The sequence below is a fragment of the Microcaecilia unicolor genome, chromosome 1 (assembly GCF_901765095.1).
Source record: "Microcaecilia unicolor chromosome 1, aMicUni1.1, whole genome shotgun sequence".
Classification (NCBI taxonomy): Eukaryota; Metazoa; Chordata; class Amphibia; order Gymnophiona; family Siphonopidae; genus Microcaecilia; species Microcaecilia unicolor.
This window is the reverse complement of record NC_044031.1, coordinates 374389090-374414678: the sequence shown is the minus strand read 5'-3', so window position 1 is coordinate 374414678 and position 25589 is coordinate 374389090. Positions and strand designations below refer to the sequence as shown.

Here is a 25589-nt window from a genome sequence, read left to right as displayed (position 1 = left end):
TGCAATCCTTATTAAAGAAACACTGCCCAATCGATTTCTTGATTTAATCCCATAGGTTGCAAGGAATTCAATCTATATATCCATCTAGCTTCTCGCCTTTGAAGTCTCTGCAGATGATTACCACCTCTATATCATTGTAACTCACAATCAGTTACGAAACATCTCAAGTCTTTAAATCTGTGGAGATTCTCCATACAATTCTCCTGCCCATCTTTAGATTAGATTTATGTTCAAAAAGATGCTGTTTTAAACTCTGGCTTGTCATTCTCACATAAAATTTTTGATATAGGTATATAATCATATAGATCACAAACTCACTCCTACAGTTTGAATAATCCTGAAGATGGTAAACTCTGCCATCATTTGGATTCTTGAATTCCTTAATTTGCAACATAATTTCACATACTGAACACTGCATACATTTAAAATGTCCATAAACACTGTTTTTTTTTACTACTACTTATCCTAGGTTCAGCTGGACATCTTTCAAATTTTTATCCCAACCAAAAGCACCCTTAGCTCTGTATCATCAAATGCAGGGTGAAGTTTAACAGTTTCCCAATTTTCTTTAACTAAATTGACTGCTGCTGTACAATTAGAAGTAAATTTCGTATCACATGTTTGAATATCAGCATTCACAGTGTTATTTTGAGATTGTAGCAAAAATTCTCTATTGTAAAACCTTACTCTTTTGTAGAAGGATCTCACAACTTTCTTGGGGTAACTTCTTTTAAGTTTACTCATTAATGCTACACTTTGTTCTTTAAAATCCCTCAGTTCAGAATTGTTTCTTCTAACCCTAAGAAACTGAGACGACAGCAAGCTATTCTTAAAACATCTCGGATGACAACTCCATCCTGTATTTGAAGATATAGAGCTAAGGGTGACTTTTGCATGGGATAAAAATTTGAAAGAGATTTTATGTCCAGCTGAACCTAGGATGAGTAGTAATAAAAAAAAAATCCATTGTTTATGGACATTTTAAATGTATGCAATGTTCAGTTTGTGAAATTATGTTGCAAATTAAGGAATTCAAGAATCCAAATGATGGCAAAGTTTATTATCTTCAACATTATTCGAATTGAAGGAGTGAGTGTGTGATCTATGTCTGTTTTTATTTCATGTCTTTAGTATTTGTGTGATTTTATATTTAATGAGTGTATATTGTTTGAATTGTTGCTTGTTTTGAAGTTTGTGAGTAACTCAGTGACGTGTTCAACATCAGCTATTTAAAGCGCTAAACGTTTGGCATCTGACGTCAGCAGTGCCTTGCCGAGAGAAAAGTTTGTCTCTGCTTCATGCACAGCAACTGCAAAGTAGGTATTTTTGGAATTGTTTTATTTGAGTAGCTAAAGTTTTTGATTTAGGCAATATTATTATGTTTGATTTTTCAGATTGGCTGTCTGTTCATTAAAAGACCCTGATGAAGCCATATTTTTGGTGAAACGGGTTCCGTTGGTATCTACATAGTAGTATTTACTAAACTGCTTTGATTCTGACAACCACAAGTGTTCATAGGACAGATTCTAATTCTGATTTGAGGATCTCTTTTGAGTCATTATGAGAAAATAAGTTCGTTGTTTGAATGAAATTGGACATTTTCTTTGCAATATACTGAGAGATTTTTCTGTGTTTGCATTTTGGGGTGATCTCTTATTTTCCTGTTTTTGGTGGTAAAATTTAACAAGCAATAATTGGTCACTAACAACCAATTATTGCTATTAATTTGCACCAATTAGGATTTGCATGCATATCTGATTGGGCGCTAATCTATAGCACTTTAAGTCCAAATCCCCTAGTGCGCAATTCAAAAGGGGCCATGGGCATGTCAGGGGCTTTCCGAAAAGTTGCACGTGTTACAGAAATTAGGTCAGCGCACCCAACTTGGGTGCCAGGATTACACCAGTTTTCAGGAGGCGTAAGTCTGGAGCTCAAAAGTTAGGGCGCGGGAATCGGCACTAAGCACAATTCTATAAAGGGCGCACACCCTTTATAGAATTGTGCTTAGTGCCGATATTTTCCTGCGCCCAGTTTTGAGTGCCGTTTATAGAATCCAGCTCTACATGTGGACGTGTTTAGAATACAGTGCAATCTGCTTAAGTGCAAGGGTCTGGGACCAAAGAAATACATGCAGTTAACCGGAGCGTGCACTTAACCGTTGTGACCCAAAGAAGCTTGACATCTGATAAACATATGTACAGTACTGTTTATTATATTACAGTATACAGTCTCCGTTAACTGACGTTATACAGTCTCCGTTAACTGACGTTATACAGTCTCCGTTAACTGACGTTAGGCTTACTTGAAGTAATCAGTCATAGTCCTCTGTACACTCTTGTGTCTGTGAGTTCCATAGACTACGTCTGCCAGACGGTAAAAACTGTCATAGCACTGACATCCAGTGGCCTCCAGATAGGCCCGCATGGTGTTGAGACTCTCCAGCGCTCTTGCAAAAGTGACAGGAGGTTGTTGAATTTCGTTAGCATGTGCGTCACTGCTCATTTCATCATCTGTTTCATCATCAGCCGTTGCCTGCGTGAAGGCGCATATCTGGACATCAGTGCTGTTGTCAGCTGTTTGTAGATCATAATCAGCAGTTACATAGTGATGAAACTCCTCTTCAGTAACATAGGCGTTTGCAACAGCTGCATCTGTTTCGTCCCTCACCACATCCCTAAAATAGCTTGCCCGCTTGTAGCAGTTCACAATGGTTGCCTGTGTAACATGATTCCAGGCTTCTTTCTACATATGTAGGGAATCCAACAGTGATAGATTATGAGCCAGTTCAACAGCACGTTTATCCTTGTCAGTCTGATCATCCATAATGCTCATCAGACGATACTGTTGTTTGAAATTGGCTATTATGCCCTGATCCATAGGTTGGATCAGAGAGGTAGTGTTTGGTGGCAGGAAGACCACCTTGACATTAGACAGCCTGACATCATCACTGTGTGCAGCACAATTATCACAAAGCAACAAAATCTGACGCTTTTGTGCCCGCATTCCAGTGTCTAACTTTTTTAGCCACTGCTTCCAAATTTCCCCAGTCATCCATGAATTTGCGTTAGCCTCGTATGACACAGGAAGTCGCTTAACATTCTTGAAGCAACGGGGCTGTTTGCTCTTTCCAATGATGAGGGGTTCCAACTTCTCACTCCCATCCATATTGCAGCAAAGGAGGATCATCAGTCGGTCCTTCGACGTTTTACCTCCTGTAGTTTCGGCTTGTTTGAATGCAAGTGTTCCATCAGGAATCGCTCGCCAGTAGAGACCGTCTTCGTCGGCATTGAAAATGTCACGAGGTGCAAACTCGTTCAAGATGGTAGGAAGAACTGAAACAACCCAATTTTCAGCACCAAAATCATCAGCATCTTGTTTTTCACCATGCTGTTTCTTGAATTTTATGTTGTTCCTCTCCTTCCATCTTTCCAACCATCCAACAGTGGCTTTGAATTCAATTAGTCGAAGAGTTTCAGCTAGCTGATTAGCTTTCTCCATAAGCAGTGGACCACTGACAGGAAACTGTCTGCTCCTGACTTGAGAAAACCACTGAAGAAAAGCATATTCTACTTCCTCAGCTTTTCCTGCCCGTTTTCGTTTCCGGTGTGGATTTGTATTGTTTTGCCAGTCTTCCAGAAGCTGATCTTTCTGCTTCAAGATATGTGAAATTTGACTGGGATTGACCCGCATATTCTTTAGCAATAGATGCTTGACTTTGTTTGTTTTCTAATTTTTTAAGAACTTCTATTCGTTCAGCCAGTGTTAAAGTGTTACAGTTGCACGAAGACGACGACGACTCCAGTGTACACTCTAACAACATTCTTTCACTTATTCTGCCTGTGGCAGTTAAAGGGGCGGTAAATTTGAAATCTCGTTGGTTGTCACGCGCCAATTGGCTTCCATATTCCGTGTGCGCGCTTATGCGGAGTCTTTCCTGCAGAGGAGCGGTCTTAAACCATGCATATAAGCGAATCTTGCAGTTATCAGTGGTGCGCTAAACTGAAGTTTGTCCCCATAGAAATTGATGGCGCCAAAAACAGGACCGAAGTACGGCATGCAGTTAAACAGAGCATGCGCTTATCTAACGTGCACTTAAATGGAGTGCACTGTACTAGCATTTATGCATATTTATGCACATAAATGTGAGCATGGCACCTAAGTGCTGTTCTGCAAATACCCAGTTAGGGTAACTTACAGAGTATGTGTTTTCAAGGAGAGCATATATAGGGGCAGAGCATAGGTGGGACACCTACTTATATGCATAAGTTACAGAATACTGTACATTACACATGTTCCTGAGGCAGGCGCTCACACTGACACTAGCTCTATGGCTGGCATAAATGTGAGCACCAGAATGTTAGGCGCATAGATACCTGGTTATGCTAGTATTCGCATATATAATAGGCTCCTAACAAGCACCTTCCTGGTGCCTAAGTCTAGACACCCTATTATGGAATTGTTAACGCATATTAGGAGCTTGATTTATGTTGTATTATTCTGTTTTTATTGACGCTGTGAACTGCTTTGGGTTTGCTGAATAAAAGCAATAGCTGAAGATGTAAAAATAAATAAGCATGGCTTCTTCCAGATGATGCTGGCAGAAGATAAAAGGATTCGATCAAAGATTCAGTCTCCTCTGGAGCAGCTAATGGCTCCTCATTTGGGGAAAGTAGACGATGAAATCCAACCTGGCTTGACTTCACTGAACTGGACTTCACTAAATGTTGAGAAATATTTAAATGGCATCAGTGACAAACATGGTATGTTTGCATTCATATGATCTGTATGTTCTTTTTCAGAGTGAGAAGTTCATCTTTCTTATGGATTCAGAAACTGGAAGTATTTCTGTAAATCCAAAGTATAACTTATTTGATCAATTATGCTAGGTTTGTAATAATTATTTACTTATAATAATATCAGAGCTACAGGACATCTTAATTTAAGCAGGAAGCAGGATATAGTCAATGACTCATTTATTGTTACCTTGAATTATGAATGCAGTTCCATTTCCAAGGAAAGTCTTAAGCTCCTGCACCAATATTTACTACTACTACTACTTATCATTTCTAAAGCGCTACTAGACGTACGCAGCGCTGTACACTTGAACATGAAGAGACAGTCCCTGCTCGACAGAGCTTACAATCTAATTAGGACAGACAAACAGGAAGCTGCTATTGTACAGTAAAAGTTGGCATTTTATTGGCCTTGGTTTACCATGGATTCACCTGCAGTATCTAAGTACCACAGGTTATTGACTCCCACAGTAAACGAATTGTGCAACTTGCAATCACTCTCACAAGCTGCATTATTCATCTCTACTGGGAGCATCGGGCCACTAACTTGCAGGCTAGTGCTCCTGGGGAGCCTTCTTAAAGGAGCTGGAGCTTCTCAAAGATACCCTTCCCTGTAGAGATCTCCTGAAAAGACAACCTCTCCCAGAATACCCCAGTCTGCCATAGGCCTCCTTGGCCTACCTTTTAGAATTCCTGGTGGTCTAGGGGTCCTGGGGCAAGAGCAATTCCCAATTTGAACCAGGTGCTGACAGGGGCAGGAACTACTGGGGATTGCTCCTGCCCTGACACCCCATACACTCCTAGACTACCAGGGATTCTAAGATGTGGGCCTGGGGGCTTTGGGAAGGTGGGATATTCTGGGGGTCCTTTACAGGGGGGATGCTCGAGGGATCTTTTCGGGATGATGTCTTCAGGGCAGGCATGTCTATAGTGTTATTTGGGGTAAGGGAAGCATTCTTCATCTTTGAGAGGCTCTAGTTCCTTTAAGATGCTTCATGGGAGCATCGGGCTGCAGATTAGGGGCCCGATGCTCCTAGGTAGGAAAAATAATGCCAGATTTGAGCTGTCACTACTTTTCTTGTAATAATGCAGCATCAATTTACAGAATAATACATTTTTTCCATGCATTTGCATGCTTTGCATTTCATTCTTATGTTTTCCATGGTGACTTATATTGTTGTAATATATGCTATTCTAACACATGATATTGCTGTTTTAACATTTGTTAAGGAGCAAATAACATATGCTATTCCCATAATGCATGTTAGTAGCTCTTCCCCATAGAGCAGAAACAGTGTAGTTGGCCACAGATGAGACAACAAAATGGAGTCATGGATTGGAGGAAACAGATTTTATTGGATCTTGCACAACAAACTGTTGCTGCAGCCACAGTTTGTGCAAGAGTACTCAAGAATCTGTTTATTGGATATTCTAGTATTGCCATTGTTGGGGGGGGGGCTATGGGAACCTCTTAAAAAAAAGTTATGCAGGTACCAGCTTGATATTCAGTGCTCGTACCCGCATAGCTAAGTGGCGTAAATTAGGCCACTTAGCTATGCGGGTACGAGCACTGAATAATATTGGCACCTGCATAATCCCGGGGTCCTCCAAGTGCGATCCCCTGCAGCGCCCCTGTCCTGCCCAATTTTTAGTTGGGCGGTCTGTGGGGATATTCAGCAGCACTGTCTGGTTAAGTGCCACTAAATATCTCCACTTAGACAGGCTCCTGCCTGCATAAATCGCTTTGAATAACAGCCCGACTGTCTAAAAATTAACCTCTTCCACTATGGCTGAGTTTCCTTTGCACTGAGTAAATAGGCATCCTTGGCTGTGTATTTAGAGCAGAGGAGGAAAATAAAATGTGTGGATTGCATTTTCCTAAACGATGCACATTGTTTTCCATGAAGAAAGTATCTGCAAAATAAAATTTGCAAAATTCTATAGGTACTTCGTACTACTAATACTAAATATTTCTACAGTGCTACTAGATGTACCCAGCACTGTACACATTATATGCAGGTACTTTCTCTGTCCCTAGGGGGCTCACAATCTAAGTTTTTGTACCTGGGGTATTGGAGGGTTAAGTGACTTGCCCAAGGTCACAAGGAGCTGTAGGGGGAATCAAACCCAGGTTACCAGTATCAAAGCCCACTGCACTAACCATTAGGCTACTCCTCCACTATCTGTGGCAAGTTGCAAGGTGAATGCACTTTCCCTTAGAAAACAGTGTAAAGTGTGAGAGAAGAGTACTTATGCACTTTGTTTCAATACAGATAGTTTGAAGATTGTTCCTTAATCACAGTCCTAAATTGGGCATCATTGATTTTTGATCATTTTTATTCTTTTCAAATCAACAGATGTTGGAAAGAGATAAAGCATTAAGAATGTCTAGGAATAAAACAACTCTCCTAAAAATTGAACAGAATTGATCAAATTTGACAAGGGGAAGAAACTTGTGAAAGACACATCAAGTTTGAAAAAAGTCTGGGCTAGACTGGGGGTTCCAGAGGAATAAGCTAACCTAAAAAATAATTCATGCATTTGTATGGGAGAAGCAGTTCCAGCTTCCGCAGGATATAAACTTTGATCCAGTGAAACATAGAAGCTAGGGAATTTTTACTTTGAAACTGCTTCTCCCTTCTTCTGTACTCTCCCTATCAGAGAGCCAACACACACATGCAAAGATGCGTACACGCCAGGGGCGTTGCCATAGGCAGGCCCAGCCACTTTCTCTCCAGGCCCATCCACCCAACATTCCTCGCATGTCGCTGCCTGCCCTGAAATTCTTGCCTTCCCCACCGGCGCTGCCTCGGTCCCTGCAGCATTCTTTTCTTTGCCTGTCGCCGGCAGCGCTGCCATTCATTCACACAGGCAGCTCCGCTCCCCTTTGCCTCATCCATCTGGCCCTACATAAATAGGAAGTGCATCAGAGAGGGCCGGATGGATGTGGCAAAGGGGAGTGGAGCTGCCTGTGTGAATGAATGGCAGCGCTGCTGGCGATGGGTGAAGAAAAGACTGCTGCAGGGACCAAGGATAGCATGCAGGGTTACAGCCTGCACACATTTTTCATTCTGTTTTGCAGCCACGGTGGGATGCAGGGGTGGTGGAGAGAGAGGCAGGGAAGGGCAGAGCAGAGCATGGAAGCTCGCGATGATTCCTCAAGGCCGCCACAGCAGTGGCCAGGAGGAGAAGCTAGTGGTGGTTGGGCATCAATGTCCTTGCCTCTGCCAGTGAGGGGGGGTGGAGAGAGTGAGTGAGAGGTGTGGAATGGGCTGGAGAGAGTGAGCAAGAGGCGAGACTGGGGAGAAGAAATCCTGGATGGCTGTAGCAAGATAGGAGAAGTGAGAGAGGAGGTTCTAGATGGAAGGGATAGACACTGGAGGGAAGGGGGAAAGGAGAGACACTAAATGGAAGAAGACAGAGAGAGGGAAAGCAATGGCAGGGAGATAGAGGGGAAGATGCTGGAGGGAAGGGGAGACACTGGATGGAAGGGGATGAACAAGAGAGATGGGAGATGCCGTAAAGAGGGAGAGAGGACAAGATGCTGGATGGAAGGGGGAGCGGAGACACTGGAAGGAAAAGGGAACACAATAGAAGGGGAAGATGCTGGAGGGAAGGGGAGACACTGGATGGAAGGGAATGAATGAGGTAGATAGGAGATGCTGCAAAGGGGGAGAGGGGAGAGATGCTGGATGGAAGGGGAAAGGGGAGACACTGGATGGAAACGGTGGCGTGGAGAAGAATTTCAGGCACGCAGGCAACGCTGAATGCTCCCGGATAGCCGTACCCAGAGCCATGGGAGAAAAGGCAGCGACAGCGAGGGATGTTGGGTTGGGGCATGATCAGAAAAGCAGAACTAAGTGCTGGACTTGTGGGGGGGAGGACGGGGGCTGGAGAAATGGGATAGTGTTGCCAGACTTGTGGGAGGAAGGGGATTGGAGGGAAGGGAGAGAGCTGCTGGATGTGGGAGGAAGAGGAGGAGGGGATCTGGATGGAAGGGAGAGAGCTGCTGGACATGGGAGGGAGAGGAGGAAGGGGCTGGAGAACTGCTGGACAAGGGAGGAAGAGGGACTGGAGGGAAGGGAGAAAGCTGCTGGACATGGGAGGAAGAGGAGGAGGGGACTGGATGGAAGGGAGAGAACTGCTGGAGGAAGTGGAGGAGGGGATCTGGATGGAAGGGTGAGGACTGCTGGATGTGGGAGGAGGACGGGGGGGGGGGGGGAGAACTGGAGGGAAGGGAGAGAACTGCTGGTACAGCACAAGGAGGGAGGGAAGGGAAACAGAAATACCAGATCAAGGAGATGAAGGAAATGGGAACAAATCCTAAATCTACAGCATGAGGGAGGGAGAGCGGGGTGGGTGGGCAGGCAGGGAATCAAGCAACCAAACCAGATGCTGGAAAGGGGAGGGAGTGAGAGGGAGAGATGCTGGATGGGATAGGGTCAGAGAGGGTAGAGATATATTGGCACTGGGGACAAAGAGAGGGGAGAAGCTGGACAGAGAAATATAGGGACACAGAGAAAGGGAGATACTAAACATGGAGGAAGATAGAGGTACAGAAATGGAAGGAGATGGATCGTGGACATGGAGAGAGAGAGAGAGTAGAAATATCAAATGGACATGAGACCTTGGTGAGTGAGTTAATACAGAAGGATGTAGAAACAAGAGCCTGGGACCAACATGACTTGAAAAATAAAATGAACAGACAACAAAAGGTAGAATAAAGAATTTTATTTTTCTATTTTGTGACTAGAATATGTCAGATTTGAAATGTACATCCTGCTAGATATGGCTGGGGCCCAAGGCAGAAATTTGGGAGGGGACACAAAAGCTTACTAACAGGCTGCACCTTCTTCAGCTTCCAGCTGGCCTGGGGTTCTCTCTGGCTAGGGGGCCAAACGCAGTTGCCCTCGTTGTACCTCCCCTAACACTGTCTCTTGCATGTACTATCATATTTTGCACAGTATAGGAGAAAATGCAAGGTCTGGCCTCTTGGGATTTTGATTTCATTTGTTTATGGTTTGTGGTCACTTATTCTGTATTTGGCAGTTGTATTCTGTGTGTGTGATCAAAGTATTCTGCTAGCATCAATTTTCTATGTAGTATTCTATAGTACTTTGGCTTGTTCAGTTTTCTTGATGTATTGATATTTTAGGGCCCCGCTGTAATATTTAGGGCATATTTGGGGGAAGCATATGTGTGTTGGAGGACCGTGGCTCAGTGGAGGATGAAGAGTGCACCCTCTTATATTTCCCTTAGCTCTTAATATGGCCTGCAGCCACTGAGGCCAGCACTGCTACTCCCATTGAAGTTATTGGGAGTGGGGTAGGTGTGCGGTAGGAGTAGGGGCCTGGGCAGGGCATATCAGGTGGCAGGCGTTTCTCTAGTGCCCATCCATCCAACCTGCTGGCCCACCCAAAAATTGCCTTCTGGCTACGTCACTGGTACACACAGTCAGACCAACACACACTACAAACATCTACATGTGAAGATTGATATATATACCGCACACATAAGACACAGATGCATACATGCACACACACATACTCAGTTGGAAGGAATGAGAGTGCATAAGGTAAAGGTGCAAGGGGACAGACTCAGGTGTAACCTAATGAAATACCGATTCATGGAAAGGGTGGTGAATTTGTGGAACAGCCTCCCTGGTAGAGGTGGTGAAGATGAAGACTGAATTGAAGAAAGCTTGGGACAAGTACATAAGATCTCTAAGGGAAAGGAAAGGATAGTAGATGGCGTGGATGGGCAGACTGGATAGGCCACATGGTCTGTATGTGCCTTCATTTTCTCTGTTTTTATGTTTCCAATTCTCTCGAGTTCTGCACAAGTTCAGCAGTTCTGAAGCACCATGCTTCTCAGAGAGCCCTACTGGCCTCAACAGAATTGGTTTCTCTTCTTGAAATGTTAGCAGTTCTACCTCCTCATATGCTACTTCATTTCTCAGTGCTGATAACGTGACAGGAGGGCTGTCTTCTTCATCTAACTTGAAGTATCTAGTGCTCACAGACCCCTTTTATTAAGGCGCGCTCACATTTTTAGTGCGCGCTAAACGTTAGACACGCCAATGCATTCCTATGGGCATCTCTAATGTTTAGTGCGCGCTAAAAAAAACGTGAGCGCGCCTTAGTAAAAGATACCCACAGCTTGGAAATTGAGCAGCCTGTAGCTTCTGCCCTTGGCGTTCCACAGCCTATCCAGGACATTTTTGTAGCTACTTGGAAACCTTCCACTAGACAGAGATATACTTTCAAATAGAAGAGATTTTCAATCTGATGATTTTCTAACAACTTTGACAGTATCAAAGTTTTTAGAAAAACAACTAATATACTAGAGTATAGAGAGAATTAAAACCTTTTCTATTAGAGTACACCTTAGTGTTCAGTCTGCTTATAATACTCCAGTGGATAACCTTCCTACATCACAATTTCATATTAGATGAATGTCTGGTTCATGTAAAACTTCCATTACAAAAGCTCTCCCCCCCCCCCCCCCCCCACTTCTGTGGGACCTAAGTGGTCCTTTTACTAAGGTTCACTGAAAAATGGCCTGTGCTTCTGTAGATGCATGTATTGGACGCGCGCAGAGGTCCATTTTTCAGCGCACCTGTAAGAAAGGCCTGTTTGTTTTTTGGGGCCAAAAATGGACATGTGGCAAAATAAAAATTGGTGTGCGTCCATTTTGGGCCTGAGATCTTACCACCACCCATTGACTTAGCGGTAAGGTCTCATGTGTTAGTGATTTTCCAGCACATGTTGTGGATGTGCGTAAAAATCAAAATTACTACCCGGGCCACGTGGTAGCCAGGTGGTAACTTTGAATTGACGCGTGTTGGGTGTGCATAGGCTTCTACTAGGCTTAGTAAAAGGGCCCCTAAATTTGGTGCTCATTTCAAGCTTGAGAGTCCACCTCCTTGTATGCCTGGCTCAGTCTTGCTAGTTGACAGAAAAAGCAATGTTGCTGTATGTAACAGATGCTTTCTGTTGACAGCAGCATTGATAAAGCACACAGTACTTCCCACCTCCCTGAGAGTTGCTTTCATTGAGATCTGAAACCAACTGAGGGACTGAGGAGACTGCTGCACACAGAAAGGGATGTACATTCTCACAATTGTTTTCTAAGTTCTGAACTTTGGGAGAGCAGTTTCATCCTGGCACCATCAGGTGACATAATCCATTTCTATGCTTTATCAATCCTGCTGCCTACGGAAAACATTTTACAGGTGGGCAACATTACTTTGTATGTGAAGGGAAAGTGGTAAATAAAATTGCAGCATGGATTTTCAACCCTGTTTTTCAGTACATTGCAGACAGCCTGATTTTCATAATGATTATTCATGCAGTATGCATTGGCTCCATAAGATGCTAATCTATAAAAGCAGACTATTTAGAGGGCACATGAGGACAAGGTGGAAAACCATTGAAATAGAAAAGGCAAATTAAACGTTAGAAAAAGGTATGTGAAATGAAAGACCTGTGAATGTAGATTTGGCATTTCTGAAAATATATTGCTTACATTGTTGAAAAGCAATAGGAGACTTGATTAATCTTTTGATTGATCCTCTGACCCTATCGGACTGTATCATGTAGAAATGAGGCCTATGAATCCTGATAGTTTTGCTGGTCTGTTGCCTTTATCTGACATGCCCTTCTCTTGAACCTCCTTAATCCTTGTCTAGCTGAGCTAGAACTGCTGCTTGATCGGGTGAATGACCTTATAGAGTTCCGTATTGATGAAGTATTGCAGGAAATGAGCAACATACCTCTGTGCAAACTGCCAGAAGAGGAACCATACACTTGTGAAGAGTTCCTTCAAACAACTAAGGTTAGTACAGTGTTATGATTCTGCCGGTTTGGCTGAGGGGGAGGGGGGGACGTCTCTTCTGATTGGCTGCCAGGGGTTGTGCTGACGTCAGGGGATAGTACTTTAGCCTGCAGCTGAGGAGTTTCTCTGCTTTTGCGTTACTTCTTGTAGTAACAGGAAAGCCTGATAGGTTTCTCTCAGAACGTGCTCTAGGTTCTGACAGGGATCTGTGTTGATTTAGAGTATTCTTTTCCTTCCCTCTGGGTTAGCTGCTGCTGTGTGTGTGTGTGTACCTAGCTCTGTAATCAGGGTCAGCTGCTCTGTTGTTTAGTGGGGGCTGGGCATTGCTCAGCCTCTGGGGCTCTGGGCTGAGTGAGAGTGTTCTCCTTTGTTTGTTTGTTTTAAGGATTTCTCTTCCCAGTGTCCTGGCCTGCTGGCTCAGTGAGTTTAACCCTTTGTGTACTGTGTGTATTGTATTCCTGCCTCTGCCAGTGTGTTTGTTGGATGGGCCCCACTCCCTCTCGGGAGGGGAAGCGTTCTCTCTGATTGTTTGTTGATTTATGGCACTCTCTCTCTGCTGGCTCTACAAGCTTAACCCATTGTGTTCTGTGTGCCTCTGTCTACAGTGGGTTTGAGGCAAGGGCTTTCTGCCTTCCTTTTGTGTTTGGTTCCTCTGGCTTCTGCCTGGGGCTCCTACCCTGGTGGGGGGGTTGCTGTGTTAGTTCCCCTGTCCTGCGCTAGTCCCCTGCGTGGGCTTGGCCCACTCTGGTCCTTTGTTTCCCCCTCTGCCCTATTGCTGGTGTTCAGCGCGTGTCTGGCATCTTGGGGCCCTCTGGGTTCTTTCACCCCTCCCTGTGTGTGATTGGGTTCCAGTTCAGCCGTGAGGCTCGCACGAGTGGCTCTGTCTGCGTGGGTTCCGGTTCGGCCGCGAGGCCCGCCTGTATGCCTATTTCCCTTCTTCCTGAGGGACTGGGGGGAGGGGTAGTTTAGGGGGTATTGTGTAGCTGGGGTGTGCGGTGGTGGGTCGGTCTCCCCTTGGCCTGGGTCGGCGCCCTGCTGGCCTCGGCCAGGGCCCAAGGGCTCACGACCAACCCAACGGATTACAGAACGCAAAAGCCATGAGCTCGACCGATCCATCCCCCAAGCAGCTGCTCCAGCAATTGCATGCTCAGCTACAACAGGTATCGGGAGTCGTGAACGCACTGTCTCAATGGGTAGACACGCTGACTGTCACAGGGGCTGCGGAGGGCCCGCCAGCAGCTACTCCGTCGGGTTCCCACGCATGCGGCCGAGGGATTCGGGTGGCTACGCCCCCGAGGTACGAGGGCGACAGTAAGACCTGACGGGGGTTCCTCAATCAATGCCAAATTGTCTTCGAGTTGCAGGCCCGGGATTTTCCTTCGGATCGGGCGAAGGTGGCTTATATTATCTCTCTACTGGCAGGCCCCGCTCTGGCCTGGGCCTCGCCCTTATGGGAGAAGAAGGATCCCCTCCTGGATAATTTGGCAGAGTTCTTGAAACAATTTCGGCTCATCTTTGAGGAACCCGGGAAGCCCTCTTCGGCGGCGACTCAGCTGTTGAACCTACATCAGGGGCGACTCTCTCTGGGTGAGTACGCCATCCAGTTTCGGACTTTGGCCGCGGAGCTAGGTTGGGATAACCCAAGCCTGACTGCGGTATTCTGGCATAGGGTCTCGGCCAACATTAAGGACGAACTCACAGGCCGGGAGCTGCCCTCAGATCTGAACAACCTCATCCGTCTCTGTACCCAGGTGGACATCCGGTTCAGGGAGCGGGCCTGTGAACGTTGCGCTGGTCAGCAGGTTGCAGAGGCTCACTCGAGGAGCTCGCACAAGAGCCCTGCTTCCCCGTCGCTGGGTGTGCCCAATGGGTCTGAACCTATGCAGGTTGACCGGGCGGCCCAGGAGAGACAGCGGAGACGCTCTAAGGGGCTGTGCCTGCATTGTGGAGTGAAGGGGCACTTTGTCCGTGAGTGCCCGAAGAGAAAGAAGTCGGGAAACCAGCAGCCCTGATACCGGCTAGGGAGACCGGGTCAGGGCCCAAGTCCTTCTCCCCTTGGATGCAGGTTTTGGTGCCAGTTCTACTGGCGATTAAGGATACCCCTTGTTTTGAGGCGCTAGTCGACTCGGGGGCGGGAGGCAACTTTATCAGCGCGGACCTGGTGCGGGTTCATCAAATTCCTACGATGGAGTTACCTCAGTCCATCACTGTCTCAGCGGCTTGGGGACTGGTTTGGGGAGTTCTCCGCTCCAGGACCGTGCCTATGACCATACGGGTAGGAGTCTTACACAAAGAAGTTATCTCCTTCTACGTCCTTCCGTCGGCCACTGAGGCCATAATCCTGGGATTACCCTGGCTTCGCCTGCATAACCCTTGTATTGATTGGGCCCGGGGTGAATTGACGGCGTGGGGCCCGGGCTGCCAGAAGGTCTGTTTGGATAAGGTCTCGCCAGCCCCAGTGACGCTTCCTTTGGATCGAGCCAATGTTATGTTACCGGGGCCCTACAGATCCTTTGGAGATGTTTTTTCCAAACAGCAAGCAGAGATTCTGCCTCCTCATCGCTCCTATGACTGTGCCATAGAGCTACTACCTGGCACTGAACCTCCCCGTGGCCGCGTATACCCCCTATCCCGGCCAGAGACGGAAGCCATGTCCCAGTATATTCGAGAGAACCTAGCTCGAGGCTTCATCCGGCCCTCTAAATCGCCCGCGGGAGCTGGATTCTTCTTCGTGGAGAAGAAGGATGGGGGGTTGCGCCCCTGTATTGACTACAGGGGACTCAATGCCATCACGCGGAAGGACAAATACCCCCTTCCCTTGATTTCTGAGATGTTTGACCGCCTCCAGGGGGCCCAGATCTTTTCCAAGCTCGATCTCAGGGGGGCCTACAACCTTGTGCGGATCAAGGAGGGGGATGAGTGGAAGACGGCGTTTAACACCCGCGACGGGCATTACGAATATCTGGTAATGCCGTTTGGACTTGCTAATGCTCCAGCCGTCTTCCAAGCCTTCATGAATGACATCTTCAGGGATCTCCTGTATAAGTTTGTGATGGTCTACTTGGACGACATTTTGATTTTTTCAAGGGCTGAGGAAGAGCACCAGGAGCACGTGAAGACCGTATTGCAGCGGTTGAGGGAGAACCACCTCTATGTGAAATTGGGAAAATGTGAATTCCATCGCTCCGAACTGCTCTTCCTGGGGTACATCATTTCTAACCACGGGCTGCGTATGGACCCCAGTAAGCTGACAGCCATCCTGCACTGGCAGCAACCTACGGGGCGTAAGGCTCTACAGCGCTTCTTAGGTTTTGCAAACTACTATAGGCAGTTTATTTGGAATTACTCGTCCCTGACTGCCCCTCTTACTGCCTTGACTAAGAAGAACGCTGACGCTCGCAACTGGTCGCCTGATGCGTGTCAGGCGTTTGAGAATTTGAAACAGGCATTTGTTGGAGCTCCAGTGTTGCGCCATCCCAACCCGACAAATAAATTTTTCGTGGAAGTGGATGCATCATCGGTTGGCGTAGGAGCAGTGCTGTCCCAGGCCCACCCCAGTGGGAAACTTCTCCCATGTGCATTCTTCTCTAAAAAGTATACCCCTGCCGAGAAGAATTATGCCATCGGGGATCAGGAGCTATTAGCCATTAAATTGGCCCTGGAAGAATGGCGTCATCTGCTGGAAGGGGCGCAGGAGCCCTTCACGGTGTTCACGGACCATAAAAACCTGACTTATTTACGAGAAGCGAGAAGGCTGAATCCTCTCCAGGCCCGGTGGGCACTATTCTTCTCCCGCTTTGATTTCATTCTGACTTATCGTCCAGCGGAGAAGAACATCAAGGCAGATGCCCTCTCCAGGTCCATGGAGGCTGACCTGGAGGAAGAACCCCTGCAGTATGTAATTAAACCCGATGTCATTGTGCCTGCAATGACGCTAGCAGTACCTGCAGGTATGACCTTTGTGCCACCCCGGCTGAGAGAAAAGACACTCCAATGGGGGCATGCCTCTCGAATGGCAGGACATCTCGGGATCCTGGGAACCAAGCGGTTCATCTCCCAGCAGTATTGGTGGCCTTCACTTGATCGGGATGTGCAGGAGTTCGTGGCTGCGTGTCCTGAGTGCGCCCAGCATAAAGCGGACCGTCGGAGACCCCAGGGGTTGCTGATGCCTTTACCGGTACCTGAGAGACCGTGGACCCACATTGCCATGGACTTTGTTACGGATCTGCCTAACTCTGAAGGGCACACAGTTGTCTGGGTAGTAGTGGACCGGTTTTCTAAAATGGCCCACTTCATACCCATGCCTACCCTTCCTTCGGCGGTGAAGCTGGCACAGTATTTCATCAGCGCTATTTTTCGTCTCCATGGTCTGCCAGAATCTATTACCTCTGATCGAGGAGTACAGTTTGTCTCAAAGTTCTGGAGAGCCCTGAATCGGGCCCTTGAAATAAAGCTGAACTTTTCGTCGGGATATCACCCACAATCCAATGGCCAAACAGAACGAGTGAACCAATGCTTGAAGCAGTTCCTATGGATGTATGTCAATGAGCACCACAACGACTGGAGTCAGCTGCTGCCTTGGGCAGAATTCGCTCATAACAACCGAGTGAGCTCGGCCACGGGCGCTTCGCCCTTTTACATCGTATATGGACGACATCCTCGGATACCAGCCCCCTTGAAAACCAACTTGGATGTCCCAGCAGCGGCCGATGCGGTGACCTTGCTCCAAGCAATTTGGTCATCAGTTCAGAAAGCGCTGCGAGTGACCTCCGCTCGTATGAAACGCCAAGCGGATCGGTCTCGCAGAGTGGACCCGCGCTTCCAGCCTGGCGACTTGGTGTGGTTGTCCACGCGTAATCTTCGTCTGAAGATTCCCTCCTCCCGCTTTGCACCTCGATTTGTGGGCCCGTATCCCATTGTGAGGCAAGTGAATGGGGTCTGTTATCAGCTAAAGTTACCACCTACATTACGGGTACATAACACCTTTCATGTGTCCTTGCTGAAGCCTGTGATTCTGAGAAAAGGGGCTTTGCCCGCGTTGCCTGCTAGTCCAGCCATCTCAGCCTCCCAGGGGGAATACGAAGTCTGGGATGTCTTGGATGCAAGGCGCTTCCCGGGACATCTCCAGTATCTCATTGCGTGGAAGGGATATGGACCGGCAGACAACTCCTGGGAGGACGCTACTCATGTCCACGCGCCAGTCCTAGTCAGACGGTTCCATCGCCTTTTCCCTCACAAACCTAAACCTCGTGGACGGGGTAGGGGGGGCCCTTGAAGGGGGGGTGATGTTATGATTCTGCCGGTTTGGCTGAGGGGGAGGGGGGGACGTCTCTTCTGATTGGCTGCCAGGGGTTGTGCTGACGTCAGGGGTTAGTACTTTAGCCTGCAGCTGAGGAGTTTCTCTGCTTTTGCGTTACTTCTTGGTAGTAACAGGAAAGCCTGATAGGTTTCTCTCAGAACGTGCTCTAGGTTCTGACAGGGATCTGTGTGGATTTAGAGTATTCTTTTCCTTCCCTCTGGGTTAGCTGCTGCTGTGTGTGTGTGTGTACCTAGCTCTGTAATCAGGGTCAGCTGCTCTGTTGTTTAGTGGGGGCTGGGCATTGCTCAGCCTCTGGGGCTCTGGGCTGAGTGAGAGCTTCTCCTTTGTTTGTTTGTTTTAAGGATTTCTCTTCCCAGTGTCCTGGCCTGCTGGCTCAGTGAGTTTAACCCTTTGTGTACTGTGTGTATTGTATTCCTGCCTCTGCCAGTGTGTTTGTTGGATGGGCCCCACTCCCTCTCGGGAGGGGAAGCGTTCTCTCTGATTGTTTGTTGATTTATGGCACTCTCTCTCTGCTGGCTCTACAAGCTTAACCCTTTGTGTTCTGTGTGCCTCTGTCTACAGTGGGTTTGAGGCAAGGGCTTTCTGCCTTCCTTTTGTGTTTGGTTCCTCTGGCTTCTGCCTGGGGCTCCTACCCTGGTGGGGGGGTTGCTGTGTTAGTTCCCCTGTCCTGCGCTAGTCCCCTGCGTGGGCGTGGCCCACTCTGGTCCTTTGTTTCCCCCTCTGCCCTATTGCTGGTGTTCAGCACGTGTCTGGCATCTTGGGGCCCTCTGGGTTCTTTCACCCCTCCCTGTGTGTGATTGGGTTCCAGTTCAGCCGTGAGGCTCGCACGAGTGGCTCTGTCTGCGTGGGTTCCGGTTCGGCCGCGAGTCCCGCCTGTATGCCTATTTCCCTTCTTCCTGAGGGACTGGGTGGAGGGGTAGTTTAGGGGGTATTGTGTAGCTGGGGTGTGCGGTGGTGGGTCGGTCTCCCCTTGGCCTGGGTCGGCGCCCTGCTGGCCTCGGCCAGGGCCCAAGGGCTCACGACCAACCCAACGGATTACATACAGGCTCAGTTAGTTCTTATTTCCATTCATGCAAGCTTCCTTCATTAAAAATGCTGTTTGTGAAGTACCAATGAATCGTCCACCTGATATTCAGTCCATGGCAGAAAGCAGCAACTGAGCTGCTCACGACTGCAGGCTGAACTGACCCTGGATATTCAATTCCGGGGCATGCACGGTTCCCGGCTTTGAATAACTGGGTCTCAGCAGTCACCTAGAACCGGTCAATATTCAGACCAGTGCCCAGTTAACTTTAGCGTATAATGCCAGGCAACCTTTTTTGCTCTTCTAAATTTGGGACCCTTTTATCAACAGGTGGTAGAGATACTGCTGGGGTAGTGTGCAGTGAATCAGCCCTAACGCAGGGCTGATACGACCCAGGAGCCCAGCGGTAGTTCCAGTTCCACTGTGCGCAGTTTCCAGTGCTAGAAAATAGTTTTTATTTTCTAGCGCCAGTGGGCGGGGGAGTAGGCATGCCCAGTGGTAATCAGGCAGTGCTGCACGCCAATTTTTAAAGTAGTGCACGGCCAATTACTGCTTCTGCTCGGAAAATGCTCTTTTACCTACCACGATAAAAGGTGGCCTTGGTGCGTGGCAATCCCACACGCCAATTCTGCTACTTGGTAAAAGGGTTGACAGAAGAGTGAAATTGCTATGAGGTTCTCTCTTATTCTCACCCAAGTCCCTGAAGTTGTGGCTGATGAAACCTGTAGCGTTGGGCACAATTAAGGGAGCGCTTTGCTGAATGTACAAGTTGTGCATGAAGATGCCGACCACTTTTTTCAAGCCAATAAATGCAACTGATTTGACTCAATTTGTAAACATTTTGGACTCTAATGGTGATCTTTATATTTTAAGTTATGAGCATTGAGTGCACAGATTGTTTGATGACACATATTTAAGTTTTGTCATGCTTTGGAATGGTGAATTCCCATTGAAAGGTAACACTCATGCACCCGTTTTAGAGGTTTATAAGTATACCGCAGCATGGGTGAGCTATAAGTCATAGTAACATAGTAACATAGTAGATGATGGCAGAAAAAGACCTGCAAGGTCCATCCAGTCTGCCCAACAAGATAAACTCATATGTGCTACTTTTTGTGTATACCTTACCTTGATTTGTACCTGTCCTTTTCAGGGCACAGACCGTGTAAGTCTGCCCAGCACTATCCCCGCCTCCCAACCACCAGCCCCTCCTCACACCACAGGCTCTGGCACAGACCGTATAAGTCTGCCCAGCACTATCCCCGCCTCCCGCCACCGGCTCTGCCACCCAATCTCGGCTAAGCTCCTTAGGATCCATTCCTTCTGAACAGGATTCCTTTATGTTTGTCCTATGCGTGTTTGAATTCTGTTACCGTTTTCATTTCCACCACCTCCCGCGGGAGGGCATTCCAAGCATCCACTACTCTCTGTGAAAAAATACTTCCTGACATTTTTCTTGAGTCTGCCCCCCTTCAATCTCATTTCATGTCCTCTCGTTCTACCTCCTTCGCATCTCCGGAAAAGGTTCGTTTGCGGATTAATACTTTTCAAATATTTCAACGTCTGTATCATATCACCCGTTTCTCCTTTCCTCCAGGCAGGGGCATAGCCAGACAACAAATTTTGGGTGGGCCTAGGCAAGAAGTGGGTGGGCACCAAGTGTTCTCCCCCCTTCCAACCACCACCAAAAAAAATATTTCAGCTGGCGGGAAAATGCTTCTTTCCACCTTGGAGGTATGCAGCAGGCATGCGCTGAAAACCGAGTGTGTGCAGGTGCCAGTATCGTGGAAAGTAGTGTTTTTGTAACCATCAGGGGGAAGTCTTCAGCTGGCCGAGCTTAAGATCCCCATCAGCTACTGCTAAATGTGTGCTATTGTTGGGTGGGCCTGAGCACTAAATGGGTGGGCCCCAGCCCACCCAGGCCCACCTGTGGCTACGCCACTGCCTCCAGGGAATATATGTTCAGGTCAGCAAGTCTCTCCTCATACGTCTCGTAACGCAAATCCCTTACCATTCTCATAGCTTTTCTTTGCACCGCTTCAATTCTTTTTACATCCTTCGCAAGGTACAGCCTCCAAAACTGAACACAATACTCTAGGTGGGGCCTCACCAACGACTTATACAGGGGCATCAACACCCCCTTTCTTCTGCTGGTCACACCTCTCTCTATACAGCCTAACAACCTTCTAGCTACGGCCACCGCCTTGTCACACTGTTTCGTCACCTTCAGATCCTCAGATACTATCACCCCAAGATCCCTCTCCCCGTCCGTACCTATCAGATTCTCCCCGCCTAACACATACGTCTCCCTAGTTTGAGGGATTCACCTTCTATTCACAGATATTTTGGTTATTGTGTTCCTGTGTCCTGGTTTATTTGAGAATATTTGTTGTGAATTTTACTGGAGACTTATTGGGATTTATTTTATTGTTTCCGTAAAAGACCTAACGTGGCTGTGTTTTGGCCAGTTGCCTGCATTAGAGTTAAATAGAGATCCATAAATATTCCCTCTAAGAACATAAGCATAGCCATACTGGGATAGACCGAAGTTCCATCAAGCCCAGCATCTTGATTCCAACAGTGGCCAACGCAGGTCACAAGTACCTTGCAAGATCCTAAGACAGTGCAATACATTTTATGCTGCTTTTCCCAGAAATAAGCAATGGATTTTCCCCAAGTCCATCTTAACTATGGCTTATGGACTTTTCTTTTAGGAAAAAGCCAAGTTTTGACTACTGTTTTAAATTTAGGGAGGGACAATTCACAGCGAATGTCCAAGGGGGAATTTGAGGGAATATGTGCATCATTATAGAGAAACTGTGCAGGGTCTGTTAGCTCTCTGTCTGTAAACTTTACAAAACGGGCAATAATATCTCACTTCATTATCCTGAGCTCTATCAGGGGAACAATGGGCTCTTTCTAATTCTATAGTCATATTGTCTCCTTTAGGGACCAGGACCTGATGACAAAGAGTGTGCACTATCTTAAAGATATCATTGGGGTCTCCTCCCTCCGAAATGCCACGAAAGTGTAAATTCTTCCTTTGGCCCGGTTTTCTAAATCATCCATTTTATATAAAAGGTCTTCATATTGATCTGAAAGCTGGACCACATGTGCTTGTGAAGAGTATAGGAGATCTGTGATTTTCTCTATCTTAGTCTCTAAATTTTCCATGCAGCATCCTAACTCTTGCAAGTCTGCACTTACAGTATCAATCTACTCCAGAATCTCATCTCGAGTAGGTTTGATCACATCTTGAATCTCAGTCAGAAACTGTGGGGTCCTTTTACGAAACTGCGGCAAAAGGGGACCTGCGCTGGCATCGGTGTGTGTTTTTGACATGCGCTGAGGCCCCCTTTTACCGCAGCGGGTAAAAGGCAGGTTTCCATTTTTTAAAAGAAATGGCTGTGCAGCAAGTGAATCACTTGCTGCGTGGCCATTTTGGGGGGAGCAATTACAAGTACTCCCACGCTAACCCAACGGTAGCCGATTACCACTGGGTATACAACGATGCTACAAAAATTGAAATATTTTTGCAGCGCCGAAAATGGTGCATGTTGCAGGAGGGAACTACTGCTCGACTGCTGCACTAGCCCGGCAGTACTTCTCTTTTAGCGATCTGTAAGTCCACGTTGGGTTTACGACCACTTTGTAAAAGGGCCCCTGTGTAAGTTCACGGGGAAAATCCCATTTAGTCGCAGCAGTATGGGCACCTGCACCCGAAAGTGCTGAGTCCCAGTCTGATGCCCACGAAGCATGGTGGTGTGGCTTTTTAGCAGAATACCGAGCAGATGGCTTCTCAGCCTCTTTGCATGTCGAAGACAGGGGTTTACTCATAATTATAGTCTTGCTGCACACAAAAACTGTCCCCGCTAGGAGAAATTGCCTCAGATGGTCCCAGATAGGAGAGATTTAAGTGGGGTATAGTGGGAGCAGAGTTGCTAAGCCACCTTTCAGCACAATGATGTCACTTCCTCCCAGAAAATATTTTCTATAAATTAATTATAATTCTTAAGCTGTAATCTCAAATTTATATATGGGGTGTGTTCAAAAAAATTACCAAAGTGACCAGATCTTAAAAGTAAAAACTTGAAATCAGTCCAGCCATATAAACAAAGTTCTGCAAAGGATGAGTGATCTGAGAGCTGTAAGGATGCTGGAGTCAATCTCTATAATAAAAACAAACCAAGCTTGAAATACTCATTATTATTGTAAAGATACAGGGCTCAATATTCAGACCGTGGGAGTTAGCCGGGCTTCCTCCCATGGTTGGTGCTGAGCCCAGATATTTAGTGACTCTGGCATTGAATATCCGGTTTATTTTTGTCCAGTTTAAACATAACTAGCCAAGCTGATAATCGGTGCTGGCCAGTTAAGTTTAAACCAGCGAATGATATACCTATTTCTGCAACCCAATTGTAACATAGTAACATAGTAGAGGACGGCAGAAAAAGACCTGCATGGTCCATCTAGTCTGCCCAAGATAAACTCATATCTTGAATTTGTACCTGTCTTTTTCAGGGCACAGAACATATAAGTCTGCCCAGCAGTATTTCCCGCCTCCCAACCACCAGTCCCGTCTCCCATCACCGGCTCTGGTACAGACCGTATAAGTCTGCCCTCCCCTATCCTAGCCTCCCAACCACCAACCCCTCTTCCCCCCACTTGCTCCGCCACCCAATTTCAGCTAAGCTTCTAAGGATCCATTCCTGCTGCACAGGATTTCTTTATGCCTATCCCACGCATGTTTGAATTCTGTTACCGTTTTCATCTCCACCACCTCAAGCGGGAGGGCATTCCAAGCATCCACCACCCTCTCCGTGAAAAAATACTTCCTGACATCTTTTTTGAGTCTGCCCTCCTTCAATCTCATTTCATGTCCTCTCGTTCTACCGCCTTCCCATCTCCGGAAAAGATTTTTTTGCGGATTAATACCTTTCAAGTATTTGAACGTCTGTATCATATCACCCCTGTTTCTCCTTTCCTCCAGGGTATACATGTTCAGGTCAGCAAGTCTTTGGTCATACGTCTTGGAACGCAAATCCCATACCATTCTTGTAGCTTTTCTTTGCACCGCTTCCATTTTTTTAACATCCTTCGCAAGGTACGGCCTCCAAAACTGAACACAATACTCCAGGTGGGGCCTCACCAACGACTTGTACAGGGGCATCAACACTTCCTTTCTTCTGCTGATCACACCTCTCTCTATACAGCCTAGCAACCTTCTCGCTACGGCCACCGCCTTGTCACACTGTTTCGTCGCCTTCAGATCCTCGGATACTATCACCCCAAGATCCCTCTCCCCCTCAGTACCTATCAGACTCTCCCCGCCTAACACATACGTCTCTCGTGGGTTTCTACTCCCTAAATGCATCACTTTGCATTTCTTCGCATTGAATTTTAATTGCCAAACCTCAGACCATTCTTCTAGCTTCCTCAGATCCCTTTTCATGCTTTCCACTCCCTCCCGGGCGTCCACTCTGTTGCAAATCTTAGTATCATCCGCAAATAGGCAAACTTTACCTTCTAACCCTTCGGCAATGTCACTCACAAATATATTGAACAGAATCGGCCACAGCACCGATCCCTGAGGCACTCCGCTACTCACCTTTCCCTCCTCCGAGCGAACTCCATTTACCACCACCCTCTGTCGTCTGTCCGTCAACCAGTTCCTAATCCAGTTCACCACTTTGGGACCTATCTTCAGCCCATCTAGTTTATTTAAGAGCCTCCTGTGAGGAACCGTGTCAAAAGCTTTGCTAAAATCTAAGTAGATTACGTCTATAGCACGTCGATGATTCAATTCTCCAGTTATCCAATCAAAGAATTCAATGAGATTCGTTTGGCACGATTTCCCTCTGATAAAACCATGTTGTCTCGGATCTTGCAGCTTGTTGGCTTCTAGGAAATTCACTATCCTTTCCTTCAGCATGGCTTCCATTACTTTTCCAATAACCGAAGTGAGGCTTACCGGCCTGTAGTTTCCAGCTTCTTCCCTATCACCACTTTTGTGAAGAGGTACCACCTCCGCCGTTCTCCAGTCCCTCGGAACCTCTCCAGTCTCCAAGGATTTATTAAACAAATCTTTAAGAGGACCCGCCAGGACCTCTCTGAGCTCCCTCAATATTCTGGGGTGGATCCCGTCCGGTCCCATGGCTTTGTCCACCTTTAGCTTTCCAAGTTGTTGATACACACTCTCTTCCGTGAACGGTGCTATATCCATTCCATTCTCAGGTGTACTTTTGCCAGTCCCTCGCGGTCCTTCTCCAGGATTTTCTTCAGTGAAAACCGAACAAAAGTATCTATTTAGTAAATTGGCTTTTTCTTCATCATTATCTACATAGCGGTTCGCTGTATCTTTTAGTCTCACAATTCCCTTTTTAGTCCTCCTTCTTTCATTAATATACCTGAAGAAATTTTTGTCTCGCCTCCTTACATTTGTAGCCATTTGTTCTTCTGCTTGCGCCTTCGCCAGACGTACCTCTCTCTTGGCTTCTTTCAGTTTCATCCGGTATTCTTCCCCGTGTTCCTCTTCTTGAGATTTTCTATATTTCTGGAACGCCAACTCTTTAGCCTTTATTTTCTCAGCCACTTGCTTGGAGAACCATATCAGTTT

The 25589-nt window shown here is 46.9% G+C and overlaps 1 protein-coding gene across 1 annotated transcript in view; it reads left to right on the top strand.

Moving 5' to 3' along the window:
- Nucleotides 1–25589, top strand: part of DNAH5 (dynein axonemal heavy chain 5) — a 925453-nt gene that overhangs the window by 107676 nt on the left and 792188 nt on the right. The window contains 2 exon segments of the mRNA XM_030220396.1: nucleotides 4589–4760; nucleotides 12484–12629. Of these exon segments, the coding sequence (XP_030076256.1) occupies nucleotides 4589–4760; nucleotides 12484–12629 (318 nt within the window).